The 16,206-nt window shown below is 44.3% G+C and overlaps 1 protein-coding gene across 1 annotated transcript; it reads left to right on the forward strand.

Moving 5' to 3' along the window:
- The first annotated feature begins 2,687 nt into the window (after positions 1-2,687).
- On the forward strand, positions 2,688-15,919 carry zgc:85932 (uncharacterized protein LOC405875 homolog). The gene is made up of 20 exons (XM_036536994.1): positions 2,688-3,080; positions 4,334-4,403; positions 5,358-5,476; positions 6,570-6,703; positions 7,252-7,423; positions 7,616-7,687; positions 7,824-7,915; positions 8,133-8,207; positions 8,605-8,768; positions 9,247-9,404; positions 9,669-9,877; positions 10,346-10,388; positions 10,862-10,936; positions 11,320-11,380; positions 11,716-11,780; positions 11,940-12,008; positions 12,997-13,075; positions 13,230-13,346; positions 13,690-13,748; positions 14,044-15,919. The coding sequence occupies exons 1-20, from the start codon at positions 2,949-2,951 to the stop codon at positions 14,068-14,070; spliced, it is 1,992 nt and encodes a 663-aa protein (XP_036392887.1). The 5' UTR covers positions 2,688-2,948; the 3' UTR covers positions 14,071-15,919.
- Positions 15,920-16,206: the final 287 nt, after the last annotated feature.

A 16,206-nucleotide genomic window follows, 5' to 3' on the forward strand; every position in this document is an offset into this window, starting at 1 on the left:
GCATTTAATCACTTAACTGGACCACTTTGAGATGAATATACATTTAACAGACTGATCACTTCAAGTGAATCATCGGCCGTGATGTAGCACCAGTTGCAGTGTGCGCTCATTTGCATAGACAAGCATTAATGTGTCACCTCTGGCCTAAGCGGCCATGGCTTACACCCACCAAACAAAAAAAAAAAAGAAAAACTGCACACTGCAATTAGAGCTCCCACGGTTCACACCAGCTTGTCTTGTATCATCGCACAGACACCTTAATATGCCTCCTTTATTTACTGCTTCACATTTAGTAGGCTAGGGGACATTTGCTGTGGAATTCAGACTTGACCAGACTAGTTTGTTAGACATACCCCTTTGCATGTAGCTTCGATTCATTTGAGGTTTCAGAAATTTCATCCGCAGTATACAGGGTCTCCTTTGAGCGTGTCAAATGGCTTTTACTAGGATTACAGTACCAAACAACTACTTTCATAATGTGAGGTACTGAATTGTAGTTTGTGGGAAACCCAGTGGTAAGACAGTACTGTTGCCTTAGGGATTGCACTACAATTTCTCAGTTAAAATCCAGGCTTAAAAAAGAGGCTGCATAATAGGAACAGAATAGGATAGAATATGTTTATTCTGTCATTCTGGGCATAGGTTCTAAGCTAATGGATGCAATGCATGCATTTCATATTTTGAATATCGCAGTTCAAAAATGTTTTGTAAACAAATCTGCGGTCTTGTGTGTGACCCAACACTGTGCAGTCACACCAGTAATTTGATATGTGGAGTTCAAAAATACTCTTCCACTTTCTGGTGTGAGAGATTGTGCAGAATTGAAAAGTTCTTTTTTGCACTATGAAGTCAACAGTAGTTGAGTTTGTATTTTAGTCACTTTAGTATTTTATGTGGCTCCCTTGACCTCCTGCTGTAGACTCTAAAGTTGCAGCTGATTTCTGTTGCAACCAGAGTAACTCTAAAGTAACCCATTCATACACAGCATTGACCACTGACGCTGCATTGATATGTGTGTGCAGAAGGAATAGCAAGGGTATATTGTAAGTTTGGTTTGCCCACAGTTTAATCCTGTGCTGTATTTGAAGAGTCTTTTCAAAGTGCTACAGTGGTTTCAGTAATGGATGGTTCTGTTGGCATGAAATCATTTGTGTTTGATACAGTTTTGCAAACAGTTGTGAAACTTGTGAGGAAAGGAAGTTTGGGGCTCAGGGAGGAGTTCCTCTAATACCTGGACATGCAGTTTGTTACTTCACTTTTACAACACAAATATGAGGATAAATGTCAGATACAACAGGCCTTACTATACCAATAGTTTGTCTGATTACAGTCTGTTCAAATTCTCTTGTTATATTACATCACTTGTTATTTACATTTACATTTACATTTATTTATTTAGCAGACACTTTTATCCAAAGCGACTTACAAAAGTGCATACAGTAAGTATAGCGACAGTACGGGGACAGGATGTGTACAGTTCCACAATGAGACCTGTTATACATAGTATCATTCTAACTGCTAACATACTGTACCAAAATACATTTTATTGCTTAAAAGTGGCACATTACTCATGCATCCTAAATACTTTTTGAGTATGTGTGTACTTTGCACTTGCAAAAATAGGTCTGCCATTAAAAGTCTTGTTATCAAAATGAAGCCAAGTTATACTATTCATGTTGGGTGATATTATCTCATGCAAACTTCACAAGCGCTGTTCCAAAGCAAACTATCCAATGTTTCTCAAATACTTCCATGCACCATGGTCTTGTGTTTTTCTTCTTACAATCTGAACACAATTCAGTCCTCACACGTCACATGATATTGGCATCAGTGCAGAGAAAGGTACACATCATTACACTGCTGAAATATCTAGCTCACAAACTGTAGCTGCAACATGATTGTCATTTTATGTCAGTCCTGTGTTGCTATATAGTGTTGTTATATCTTTTTGTCAAAAAGACTTGAATTTTGTAAATGGCACTCTGTAGCTTGTAATTCATCTAGTCAACTAGTCAACCAGTTGCAGGTGTAGGTGTAGCCTAAACTAGGCATTACATTGTTATCTTTTAGCAGGCACTCTATTCTAGAGCAATTTACATAAGTTAGTTTTAACCATTTATGCAGCTGGATATTTACTGAGGCAATTGTAGTTGAAATACCTTGCCCAAGGGTCTACCAGGGTTTACTTTACCGTTTGTTTTTCAGTCCTGCTCCTTACCACCACACCACACTGCTGCATAAGATAGTAGTATGTCACTGCTTGGAGAACTACAGTGTCAGCCGTTTGAAGAGCCAAACAGTTGATACATGTTTGTCCTGCTTGATCTTTCTTCATGCAGATATTTTTGCGTTTTCGTGTCTTGTCAATACTGTCTTTATGGAAGGTTTTGAGCTTAAATTATTCCAACACAAAACTTTAATTGTAATAGAAGCTCAAACTAAGCTCCTAAAATAAGATTAAAAAAAAAAAAACTGCCAAAGAGTGCCACCCCCAACTCAATATGTCAAAATGTATTGCAAGATATTACAGTTTATGGGATCTCAATGTGTCTTTCAGGCGCACCAAAGGCGCTGTTATTTTAAGAGGGTGTGGTTTGCCATGTAGGTATCACCTGGTCCTGGCTCCGACAACTTAAATGCGCGGCACAGTGCAAGGTACAGTATGAACGCATTTTGTTTCAGGAAGTTGGCGGCGACTTTTACAGTTATAGTTAGACAATCGCATAAAGCTCGCTAACGGATTTATTTTCAATTATTTGATTTGCTTGCTGCTTGTTTTACGTTTGCAGACAGTGGTAGAAGTAGCTTACTAACTGAAGCACAATCTCTTTGAAACTTGTAGAACACTTTCAATTTCTTGCTTAAGCATCTGTAACCTACGGGATATTTTTAAGCAAATTGTCGTGTCGCAAGGTACCTAACGAACGATTGATACTTACAACTTCATAATGAGCCACGCAAGTAAAACTGCACAACAGGTCAAAGTACCTGTTGGGAAGAATTCTATGGACGACGGATTGTTTGTGGATCATAGCTTTCCGATGATAGTCCAGCGTGACCTGGAGTGGAGGCGACCCAAGGTAAAACAAGACGAACCACCAACGTCTGCATTTTTATATCGTTAACTGTTGCTTATAGATGCACTTACACCGTAAGTTCATGTTTTAGTAGCCTATCACCAGCGCATACTAGTAACACTGGTTTTCTCTTAACCTAATCTGTTTTCAGAAACCTAAAGATTTTTTTTTATCATGCAGGTGTTTCACTGTAATTATTTGTCAAATTTGCTTTTGAAATATTTGACATCGTGGTATAAATGACAACGTCATCTCGCCAGGCAAGACAGTTATTTTGAAGACATGACAAGTGGAGCAGAAGTGGGGTGTGTCCGGAATTGTATTCTGGACCTGTGTAAACTTGGAACTCACTATGGGGAAACACATACAGTAAGAACACACTTAGTGGATGAATAAAATATTCTGCACCTTGAATGAGGTACACATCGTCAGAGGAGGTTGTCACTGTTTCAGGTGCTCAGTCACCTGAAGATTCCAGATGTTGCATGATTGCTGTGGGCCAGCCTGTTTAGTACATGTACCTGTTCTAACTACGCCTTGTGTTCTTATATTCAAAACCACTGACCCTGGGTTTATATCGATCACATAATGACTTCTTTAGAAGCAACTCTGAGGCCATTTCAAGTCTGACATAATTGAATCAAAGTGGCCTGGGAGTATCAAGGAACCACTTCAATTGGAACCTTAGGTTTCTTAAAACTGTATAAATAAAAAGGTGGACTGGCCGTGGTTCCTGTCACTACAATTGGGCATGGCTTTTACCCATTAGACGTTCCACTCATGCTCCTCTGAGCTGAGAAACATGTGGAGCACTTAGCGAGAAGTTCAGATGCTGCATTGTCACCTGACAAAAAGTGTGGTAGACAAAGGTGTGTGCGTTCAAGCAAGACTCCTCAGTTTCCCCACTGTAATGACTGCAAGCAGTATTGTAAAGGTCCAATTTTGTCCTGTATCTGAGCACCTAATACCCACTTGTGGGCACCTTGCAGCTTTAGTTTCATTTCTCTTTTGCTGTGGATCTCCCAAACCTTGGAGCATTGATCTCCTTGGAAGTTATTTTTGCTGTAATGACACTCTTCTCAACTGTCAACATCTGTCATGTAGCAGTACTCCAACACAGCTGTACATGGCACTAATGGTTTATTACTCTTATTGTCCCTGGCTGAAGCACAGCGTTCGCTCATAACGTTCCTGTTACAGCGTTAGAATGTTGCGCAAAGATCACCTTTCAGCTGGGTCACTGTGTCCTCCTCCAGGAGATCTGCCCATCTGCTCAGTTCATTGTGGATGGAGCCACCCGCATGGATGTGTGTCAGGGAGTCCTCTGTGAGTGAGCTCTTGCTTTCATATCCCTTTGTGTTTCTGTCATCTCCCCGACTTTTCTGCTTACTTCCTCCATAATTTCACAATATAGTGATAATAATGCGTACTGCTGCACCCCAGGAAGGTGCCTAACCTGAATTACCTCAGTACAATAAAGTGGATAGCATGTAAAAATTGTCAGCTACATGCAAGTTGCCCTGGGTATGAATGTCTGCTAAGCAAAATATAAATGTTTGTGCTGTGACAAATAATATTACAATAAATAATAATGGCAGAAGGCATATCCATTTCAAGAATTTCAAAGGGCTTAACTGTCAGGGGAATGGGTGGCTCACCTGAACCACCAGTACTGTCTAGCATGCCACCTGTGTGAGTTTGTGCACTTTGTATTTCAGAGTAGAATGTTACCATATGCGATTGCACACATTTCACCGTGATGGCTGTGGTTTTGGAGATTTGAATCAGAATGACTGATTTTGGCATTTGTAGACAGGATTTTTCTATGTGCCATGTGGCCTATTTGCATGTTGCTGTATCAGAATTATCGTATTTGATTAGTAGAGGTGTCAAAATTTTTCTTTATTGCCAACAACCGGGCAAGAAGCCATGCTGTTCATTCATTGAATTACACCTTACACATTTCCCATCATTGTGGCTGGAAATGCATTGGATAGCTACCTAGCCCACTGCAATGTCCCAATCAAGATCTGAACCTGCAACCATCTGTTGACAGTAGCCATTTCCCCCACATCAATTGATGCCTTTTGGCTTGCATTCTTAAGGTCTAAAGTTTAATAGTTTTTTTTTTTTTTTAGCATTTGTGTGCCTAGTTCCGCTTAGAGATGAAGTCATCGAGTACTTTGCCTGGAAAACGCCAAGGGAAAACAGGTGTCTAATCAGAAGGGAGCGGTCAGTGTGGCACTGTGGCAGTTTGCTTCCTCTCTCTCCCCCCATCAGGTGACTGCTGGTTCCTGTCAGCGGTGGCATCCCTCTCCATGCACCAGGCTCTGCTGGAGCGTGTGGTCCCCGTAGAGCAAGACTTCCAGAATGGCTACACTGGCTGCTTCACCTTTCGGGTCAGCCTACCATCCACAAACAGGATGGGCAGCGTTACCACAAGCACTGATCCAGGATCAGTTTCAGTTTTTTTTTTTTTTTTTTTTTGCACAGAGCACTGAATGTAGGATCAGCAGTTTATGTAAAATCAGAACGGAATTTGAAAATAAGAATGATATGTGGAAGTAAGAACCCTACCTGGGGCTTTACTAGCCTCTGCAGAGATCTGGGTGCCCTTAGGTGGTGACAGCTGCCTCCACACTTTTAGCAGCTGCAGGTTCAGACCTGCCAGTCTTAAAGGCCTGTAGCTCCCATTTTCCAAGGCTGATGACTGAACTGTAGCCCTTGGAGATGAGAAAGGAGGAATACCAACAGTATGTTGCTGGTGGTGTAAATTTCCAGTCTATTCAACAAAATTACTCGGCCTAAGCTGTGACATTTGAGACCCTGCTCGATTCTCATTGATTTTATACTTTTACCATGGGTACGTGGGTCATGCATGCTGTACAGGCCCCATTCTGTGAGAGCTGCGATCCCAATAGAAAGGGCTGTGGCTTGTCTGACCCCCTCTCCAGTTACACACACAGAAAAAGCCGCTTGCGGTAAAATGGTGTGCAGCAGCTGCCTTTGGTTTGTGTGTGTGTGTGTGTTTGTGTGTGTGTGCAAGCACATGTGTGTGTGTACTCTGTTGTTGCCCACAGTGAATTATTTCTGCTATGTGAATTATTTATGCTATGGGCTACTATACTCTAGCCCATAGCATAAAATGCATAAAAAGGTATTACTGGGTATGACAAGGCAATTCAAAGGCAGTCATGATGATAAATGAAGATGAAGATGATAAATGTTGGCAGTTGACTGGCATCCGGAGAAGAAGGCAATAGTGTGCTTGCATAGTCTTACGGAACTGAATTTGCCAGCTTCAGCCACAGCCACTAGCTATATTCTAAACTGGCCCCTTGCTCTGCCTGTGGGGTATTGGGGTGATTGTGTTGTTACTGGCTCAATTTATGTGTGCTGATCTGAGATCAGCGTTGACATGAAGATTAGGGAGTTTGGAAGACGGCATCATGTCACCTGACCCCTATCCTGTACCGTTCTTACTCTCCCCAGTTCTGGCAGTATGGTGTCTGGAAGGAAGTGACGATTGATGACCTCCTTCCCACACACAAGGGAGAGCTAGTGTTCCTCCGCTCTTCCAACTCTGAGGAGTTCTGGACCCCTCTGCTGGAGAAGGCCTACGCCAAGTCAGTGTCCACCTCACCCTCCACCTGTCTGTCTGCCCATACACATTGACTTTATACTCAAGCTACAGGCTCAGTGCAGTATTTTTTTGTCCTGCCCAGAGTGTCCTAGTGATGACATCTAACACGTATCTGTCTGAGGTCTGATAAAAAAGTCCTGTAGGAGATTCAAATCCCATCATAACCAGGCCCAATTCCTAGGCATGTTTGTGAGGGCGAGGGAGACAGCCGTCTTTTTGGAGGGCCACAGTGCTGTGGGTTTTCTGCCTCTCTTAAAATAGGAACATTTTCTTTTATATTTATTCACTGCACTGACTTAGAGAAACTTAATAATTGTGCACGTCCTCACTAGCGTTACTATTATCTTTATGGCTGATTTGGCTATATTTTTATCGTCTGATAAGTAAACAATGATATGGGTCACCTGCCCTTGGCGCGGTACACATCCTGTTGCAACACCCAGCACTGCTGAGGTGGCTACATCCACCTGTCTATTTATGAAGAGTGTGATTCAGTTCGGCTCCCCCAGCTGTTCCCTGTCTGTGTCCCAGGCTGAAGGGAGGCTACCAGGCCTTGAACATGGGCTACCCCCACGAGGCCATGGTGGACATGACGGGGGGCGTGGCTGAGGTGTTCACGCTGTCCTCCCTGCCGCAGGACCTGGCAGGCTTCATGATGCCGCTGCTGAACAAGGGGGCTCTCATCAACTGCGGCAACACCAAGGTGTGTGCTGGTGCAGGCGTGGCGAGCTGCTGCAGCCAACTGGCTAATCATATTTCAGTTATCTATCTGCCAGAACCCCCCCCCCCCCCCTCCTCTTTTGCTGTCTTTGCCGTCCTGCACACTTAGTTGTCTTCATCATCATCAATATGTGTTTGTCTGTGTGTGTGTGTGTGTGTGTGTGTGCTCATACAGGGTCCCTTGGAGAAGAAAAATGAATTTGGAATCATGTTCAAACACGCTTACTCTGTGACGGGGGTGGAGACGGTGAGATATTGCCCTCTGCTGGAGTGTAATTGCTACTACAGCCAGTTTACTAGTCCTTGATATGGTTGCTGATAGGTGCAGCACAATGATCAGCTGACAGGTGGTACCAGGAAGTCACCTTCTCTGTCTCCCTCAGGTTCAGACAACATGTGGGCCTGTGGATCTGGTACGGGTGCACAATCCATGGGGGAGAGCTGAGTGGGAGGGGGCCTGGAGTGACACTGAAGGGTATGGCACACAAGCTTGGGCAGCACCTGCAGGGCACGACATGTCTGTGCCACGCTCTCTGTTAGTTAATAATTAGTGCCTCTGCTGCTCTTAATCCCTGCGCCGTCGTGATGCGCAGAGGCCTGCAGAGCCCTCAGATTTTCACTGTGGAACAGAGATTTGGCTGACACTGAAGTCGCACTGACAGGAGGGGTTGTTCTGTGTGTGCGGTGTGCAGGAAGGAGTGGTGCCAGGTCAGCGAGGAGGAGCAGAGCCGGCTCCAGCGGGTCCAAAAGGAGGATGGGGAGTTCTGGTGAGTGCCGGCGGAGCAGCCCCTTCGTCTCCCATCGCCGTGCGGCCAACACGGTCGTGACCCTCTTCAGAGTTTTCGCCTCGCTGATAAAATTATCTGTATTTTCTTTCTCCCTCCCTCTCTCTCTCTCCTCTCTCTCTCTCTTTCTCCCTCCATCCCTCTCTCCCTCCCTCTCCCTCCCTCTCCCTCCCTCTCCCTGTCTCTCTCTCACTCCCCCTCCCTCTCCATCCCTCTCTCTCCTCTCTCTCCTCTCTCTCTCCCTCCCTCCCTCCCTCTCCCTCTCTCCCTCTCTCTCCCTCTCTCCCTCTCCCTCCCTCTCTCTCCCTCTCCCTCCCTCCCTCTCTCTCCCTCTCTCCCTCTCCCTCCCTCTCTCTCCCCTCCCACCCCCCTCCCTCAGGATGTCGCTGTCAGACTTCCGTCAGAACTTCGAGATGATCGAGGTGTGCCACCTGAGCGAGGACACGCTGAGCGAGCCGGGTGCTGTCCGCCGGCCGTGGAAGTGCACGCTGAGCCAGGGGAGCTGGGTGCGCAACGTCTCCGCGGGAGGCTCTCCCTGCGGGGGTACGAGGAGGCCCCGCTGCCCCGCCTCTCCACACTGCAATAGGGAACTCCCATTGAAATGGGTTTCACCACAACATATTCATTCAACCTGCTTAGAATCATGTGGACCTTTTTAACAAAAGAGACACGATTTTTTCCAACTGATTTTTTTTCCAACACATGAGCAGTCACTAGTTATGTCTCCACTGTATGTTATGGCTCCACTGTATTCTAACTGTTGCATTAGTACATTATTTTCAGTCTCTGCAGTGTCCAGGCTGGGTATATAATGGACTAGTTGTTTGAAATAAGATGCATCTCTTGCTAATTCGTTATTGAGAAATGTCAATAATGGAGGGACCCACTCAATGGCCTTTTTATTGTTAACTGTATTTTATACAGTGTGCTACACTGTGCTACACTTGTTCAGATTGCATGTGCAGGGGCTATTGACATTAAGCTGCACGGATGTGGTCTGTGCCTGTCTGCATGTGAGCAGTTAGGTACTGGCAGAACCCTCAGTACCAGCTGACCCTGCTGGAAGAGGACGATGACCCCAGCGACCCCGAGCTGACCTGCAGCTTCCTGGTGGCACTGATGCAGAAGTCCCAGAGACGCACCGGCATACACCTCCACACCAACCTGCACATCTACAAGGTGCTGTACACATGCACACACACACCATGCGCGCTTTATTGGAAGAGCTTATTTGAACTGTTGGAAAACCACTGATAGATACAGTTCTACTACTATAGAACTAATACCTACCAAAGTGCACATCTTATTACCTGTTTTACAATCTGTTTAAATATGGTATATCTTGTAAATGAGTAGTTTTATATTATAATTATGCATAATTATAATTATTATTGTAGTTTACGAGTAGAATTATATGTGTGTGTGTGTGCGTGTGTGATGCAGGCGCGCCCAGACCGTGAGTACCTCTCCTCGACGGACCTGCTCCTGCTCCGCCCCCTGTGCTCCCTGCCCGACTACACCCAGCACGCGGAGGTGGTGCTCCGGGGCCGCCTGCCGCCCGGCCGCTACATTATCATCCCCTCCACCAAGCAGGAAAACCAGGAGGGGGAGTTCATCCTCCGCATCTTCACCGAGAAGGGCAACCAGGCCGTGTGAGTGCGGCGACAGCTGCAGGCGCGAAGCCGTTGCAGAGGGAGACCCAGCTGCAAGTGGAGAGGCTGATAATAAAGGATATCAGCCGATGTCATTCTTCACTTTACTGAATGTACACTGGGCTGGCCTTGCAACAGTTTAATGGCTACATTCACACCACATAAATACTTATGTTTATTAACAATTACTTCTTCTTCTTAATAGTAATAATAATAATAATGGCCATGTTCAGCATTTAACATTTCAGTTCAGCCAGTCATGGTGAGGAGTGAAACATTTGGAAAACTTGATAAGTTAGAGAGACCTGAAGTACCAATTAAAGCTACCTGTTTGACTGTCCTCATAAATGATGTCAGTGTTGTGTGGTGCAACTTCTGTTCCTTGAGGTAAAAAATCGTAAGTGATGAGGTTTGCGTTTTTTTTTTTTTTGAAAAGGCTCTTCTGATTACATCATCCTTTTGTTGCAGGCCTGCCGACAAACCCCAGTCTGATGAAAACGCCTCCGTGCAGGTGAGGCGACTCCTTCATTGCTGCTGTGGTCCCCTCCGCCTTGCCACACCTGATTCCACACATTCCACAGAACAGACCCAGCTGCATTCAGAATGGTGCAGTAAATTACCTCACGGGCGTGATGAGGTGGAAATATCTAAACGCTGCTCTTGTAACAGTCAATGAATGAGAGTCCATATATCCTGAATTTTCAGTGCATTGTATTCACACTCTAATGCTAACCTGTGTGTTTGAGCTCTTGCCTGGCATTCATCTCAGCACGTTCACGTTCTGAGATCACTGTTTCTCCATATGTGATATCGGTGTACAAGCCCGATGCATTAGCATGTCCGTGACATTGGAGTATCGGTCCGATGTCGTGAGACCGCGGCGCGTCCGAGCGTGACGGCGCCGTTTCGGCGTTCGGCATCACTGTGAGAAGGTCTGTCGGTGTCCGTCAGTCTGAGACGCCGCTGTGTGCTTTCCTCCTGCAGCCCACCTCCCCCACGGTGTCCATCCTCCCCTCCGAGGCGGAGGTCTACCAGCTGTTCAAGAAGCACCGCGGCAGCGTGAGTCAGCAGGGGGAGCCAAAAGCTCCTCTGTTCTCTTTTACCTTTCACTCAGCAGTGCTGTGTACCCATTTAGGCAGCCTTGAGCATGGTACTTAACCTGACCTGATTCAGTGCATAAGCAGCTGAATAAAGGCACTACGTGAAAAATGGGACCTATAATAATGATAAGTTCCTGCCCTTGCTGTGTTAAGAGCCTTGACTTTGAGCCTTGACAAAGAGGCCCATAAACCCTGATAAGTTGTTGCCCTTGTTGGACCAGAGTTAGGAAACTGTATGTAATGGTGCAGGTAGTCCTTGAAGACTTGAGGTAATATTCCCGTTACTGAAGGGTGCTTTTCATAAGACATTTGACTGATGGTGTTGTTCTGCCCTACCTCCAGAGGGGGAGCTGTGGAGCTGCAGAGCTGCTCAGTCTGCTGAAAGAGGCTATCGGTGGAGGAGGTGGGTGTGGAATTTTTCAGCTGTCAATCTCCACCTTTCTTAAACACGGATGTTGACGTACCTAGTGAACTGCTCTTTGATCCTTTGCTCCAGGAGGTTGTCTCCGATACAGACTCTCGGGTACATTATGGTGCCATAAGGAGTGATGTGTAATGCGAGAGAGCTGTAATCTGAGGGGTTTTGAAGTTGTATTGCATATTTTCTCCAGTATGTTATTCACTCTGTATGCCACCTACACACCGGAGGTCCGGTTATGCTAAGGGGAAGACACAGTTGCCTGTACAATACCTGTGACTTTTTTCTCTCCTTGTTTCCCGTTTCATTATCCTTGCCAGCATTGGCTGGGAGTGAGAGTGGATTCTCCCTGGAACATTGCAAGAGTTTTGTGGCACTGATGGATGTATCCTTTCACCAGAGAAAATGAGACTGATTTTAGATATGTTTTAGAAATGACTCTAGAAATGTCAAAAGTGGACATCATGCGCTGAAGGACTTGGAGCGCTCTGAAGGAGCAGACGGTTAAAATGGTGACTTTCCCTTGACGATGGTGACATCACAGAGTAACGGACTAGAAGGGCTGGACTGGGAGGAGTTTCAGATACTCTGGGAGAGATTCAGGTGGTGGACGGTAAGATCATCCTGAGGTCAAGAGCTGAGTTATGCCAGGACGCCCCGCTGTGTGTTCTCAAGTATCTAATGTCCGAAGAAATGATGAGCAGTAACCATAGAAGAGCACTGCGATTGAGCAACTGAATATGAGGATATTGCAATGCTGTACTTTTCTGCAAATTGTAGCAATGCTAACAAGTTACTACACCTTGACAATGATGTTTTCAACAGAAATGAAGACAGAGTCCATGCTTCCACCCCTTCCAATTTCAGTTCAAATGTTTTTGCTTTAGCATGGACATTGCAGACATACTGTTGTAAATGTAATTGGCCTCCGTACTCTGGGAACCATTTCGCTGTACTGTACTGTATGCTGGTTTTCCTTAAAGCTGGGCTCAGTTAATGACATTAACAGAATGCTATCTGGATTTGATATTATTTTCTTTGTAGGCATCCCCTGTAATTTCTCTGTGAGGTGAATGCATGTTGTAGGATTTGTATTTATTCTAGTGCAAAGATCAAAGTAGGTGTTTTTCTTCAATTTATTCAGTTAATTCATGCCTCCTAAATTTAGGACAATAATCTTAATCTTCTTTACTTGTTTTATTAATTTTTTGTGCCCCAGTGGATCAGTTGGACAATAGCTTAATTGTAATAAATGGGCTTGTATTTAATCTCTTATGTTTTTGTTTTAGGCACATATTGACTAAAATATGTTGAGAAATATACTTTTATTTGCACATAAAACCCCTCCAACTATACATTTCTTTCATAACTTAAGGACTGACAGCACATACAGTGACTATGAAGAGATATTAAATCAAGATAAGCATTCAGTTGCCACCTCAATAGAAACTGATTAATTCAGCAAGATTGAAAAGAAACAGACACAGTGGGAGGTCCAGTGCCAGTAACCCTGATCTAACAGTGATTTCCACTCTTCACTCTCACAGAGACCTAAGACTGATTGTAAAGGCCGAGAGCTTGACCCGGCTGTCTTTTAACAGGATATCTTTGTGAAGTTTGACAAGAACCAGTCGCGGTCGCTGGATAGTATGGAGATCGCGCCAGCTCTGACGGCTGCAGGTACCACACGCTCATGCCTCCCTGGCTGTAACGGGTACCACACTGCAAGCTTCATGTCTGCTCTGTGTTCCCTTTGATGAAGGAAAACGTGGCTTGTGAGGGGTGCAAATGCATGGCTCGTGCGGCTCATCTGTGCTCGTCTGCTCTTGTCTAGGGCTGCAGGTGGACGAGTTCGTGCTCCAGATGGTCCGCCTGCGATACGCGGAGCCCGACAGGACCGTCAGCTACGCCGGCTTCCTCTACCTACTCCTCAAGCTGGACGGCATGATCCGTAAGAGAACAGCAGTGTTTGGGCTGTGAGGGAGTAAGGGCAGAAACTCAGAGAGCTTAAGGGGGACAGGAGAGGCGGAGACAGGTGTGGCATAGACTGAGACAAAAACAAAGAAAAGGAAATATCGTGTGAATGAGTGTGTAGTGTTGGAGGAAGAGTATGCTGGCTGAGCTTACGAGTGTGTGTGTATGCGTGTGCGCTGCTATGGATAAGAGCAGCTTCCAAATGACTTGGTAATAATACTATGCTTGCATGTGTGCATCTTCAGTATAAGTGCACGTCATTGGTAGATACCTGGTATGAATATGTTTTGGCTGACACACTGCATGCGCCTTTCTTGCAGGTAAATTTCATGCATTTGATATGGTGGGAATGGGATCCGTCACTGTCAATTACAGGCAGGTAAGAGGTTGTGAGAGTTGGCAGACATGCACTTTTGTGTTAAAACATATGCAATGCTTTTCCTGTGCTGTGTGCCTGTGGAAACCTGTAGTGATTACTTATAGAATCCACAGGAAAAGTACTGAGTGCAGTGCACAGAGTTTTTAGAGAAAACAAAGCAAACTACCTAACCGGTAGAAACCATAACTTCAATGATTCAGTTCAATTCCAACTTCATTTATCTGTTTTATGTCAATTTTAACATTTCAGTTAGTATTAAATCATGTCTCTGTTCTGTTTTATTTCTCTCATGCAGTGGCTTTACGCAACGATGTACAACTAAGCCCCTTCCTCTGGCCTGTCTGCCTGCATGTTTTTTTTTTGTCTTCTAATATCATTGTACTGTCTCTGATAGAACACCATGGTAATTGGGTTTTAGTTCCTTTACAAGTTATGATTAGCACAATCGTTCAAAAGGTTTCAATGAAGAGTGGCTCCTGAGTGGCTCAGTTCGGAACAGCAGTTGTTTCAAGTGCAGGCTGAGCCCTATGACCGCGGCTCGACCCAGGCACGTTGTCATCAGCTGACAATGACCAGGAGCTCACAGTGGCAGAACAAATTGGCTTTTTTCCGCAGGGGGATACAGGTGTGGGCAGGTCAGATAGGGGGGGGGGGGCTTGTCTGCTGTGTTCACCAGCGACCCCTGCTGTTCAATCAGGCAATGCAGGTCTGCTTGTATAAAGCTGTGCATGAAATGATGTCTTCCTCTGACTCATGTCAGAGGAACAAGCTTGTCAGGGGGACTGTGTTGGGTAAAGAAGTGGCGTCAACATCACTTGTTTTGGAGGAAGCCGAAACCGGATTGACAATAGGGGTTGCAGCAACAGGAGCAACATGTCTATGACATGATTGGGCATTTCCAAATTGGGAAAAAAGGTAAAAGCATTAGACATTCCAAATTTTAAAAGTTTATTTTATCTGTACACACATACAAAAGAACCACACACAAACAAGTAAAGCACGTTTTTATGTGATATGTTGTTAAACATACAATTGTTGAATGTCATGTTAGTCCTCTACATTTCTCTTAATAGCATCTTGTAGCTGCAAATTGAGCCTCAAAATATTAACTCAGTGGTGCCACAATTTGGTTACACATCACCATCTCAAGGACATCTCTAACACAACCAATTAGCCCTAATTTTGCATTCTATTTTGTAACCATGCTTCTTAATGTGGTGATGTGGCACTCCCAATATGCTAGCAATATATCACAGTATCCTCTTAATGAAGGGAGCTGCAGCCAGCCAAGACTACATGTAATAAAAGTGAAAGAAAAAAGACAGGGGGTCTAAGTGCAGTGTTTCCCAGGCCTGATCCTGGGGACCCACTGTGCATGCTGGTGTGTTAGTCTCAGCTACATTCTCAACTGATGTGCCTATGCTCTTCATTCAGTACTGATCTGAATTCAACATCAGGTAACTATTGTTGTGTCTTGGTTCTTTGTTACTGATATGGGTCATGAAAAAAGTATTCATTCTAATGCAAGGGTGCAAGTTAAGGTGCTTCTGTAAGTTATTTCTATTCATTCCCTTTAAATGATATAAAATTACAGACAGGTGTTCATCTTTATTGGTTAATCATGATAAGTTGTTCAACTGGGCCTGTGTAAGGTAACAGCAGAAATAATTCATCTTAACTGAAACAGCTGCACCGGTTCTTCATTAAGGGGCAGGTGTTAAAAATATGTAGTAGCTGACCTTACTATTCATAATGGTGCAAAAGTACATCTCTTTCACAAATCATTTATAGCAAATCACATGTAGAGATGTCAAATCAGTGCTCGCTGAACAGCTTAATGAAAACCAATTGACTGAGAGCTCAGGGAGAATGAAAACCAGCATGAAAGAGTAGTCTCAAAGCACAGGATTGGGAAACACTGGCAGACCAGTAAATTGAGGGTAGTCTGCTGTTTAATGCAGTTACATACTTTGACCTCAAGAGGCAGACACCAGTACGTACTGTAGAAATTCCAGTGACAGATGTTCAACAGTGTTCATTTTAATTTCTAGCAAAAACTGTACTCTGATGAATGGTGTATTTTTCTTATGTCTTATTCTTGGAAAGGCATACTTTGAGTTGTTAACTGTAATGTTTTTAATTCATCTGATAAAAGGGATTACAATAAAAATGCTGGGAAAAAGTTGAAGTTCCATTTTGTTTCATTATATTCCCCTTTTCTTCTCATTAAATTTGGCGTACTCAGCTGGTTACACATGCAGAGCTCTACACAGAATCGTATGACAGATTAGATGCATGATGTGAGTTGATGTATGAAACGTGTATTTTCATGCACCTTCCCTACTTCCTGCCTTTTTTTAATTGCAGTGTCTTCCACATTTATTCATACTCCTGACTAAATAAACACGTAATAAAAGAAAAAATGTTTACTATAATACTATAAATCTTTAATCTTAAT

The sequence above is a fragment of the Megalops cyprinoides genome, chromosome 9 (assembly GCF_013368585.1).
Source record: "Megalops cyprinoides isolate fMegCyp1 chromosome 9, fMegCyp1.pri, whole genome shotgun sequence".
NCBI classification, from domain to species: domain Eukaryota; kingdom Metazoa; phylum Chordata; class Actinopteri; order Elopiformes; family Megalopidae; genus Megalops; species Megalops cyprinoides.

What these genes read in the sequence shown, in the direction of transcription:
- zgc:85932 (XM_036536994.1), top strand. Translation starts at nt 2,949, where the DNA reads ATGAGCCACGCAAGTAAAACTGCACAACAGGTCAAAGTACCTGTTGGG. An exon ending in TCAACTGCGGCAACACCAAG is followed by an intron (nt 7,424 to 7,615) that starts GTGTGTGCTGGT and finishes GTGCTCATACAG; the next exon opens with GGTCCCTTGGAGAAGAAAAA. An exon ending in GCCTGGAGTGACACTGAAGG is followed by an intron (nt 7,916 to 8,132) that starts GTATGGCACACA and finishes TGCGGTGTGCAG; the next exon opens with GAAGGAGTGGTGCCAGGTCA.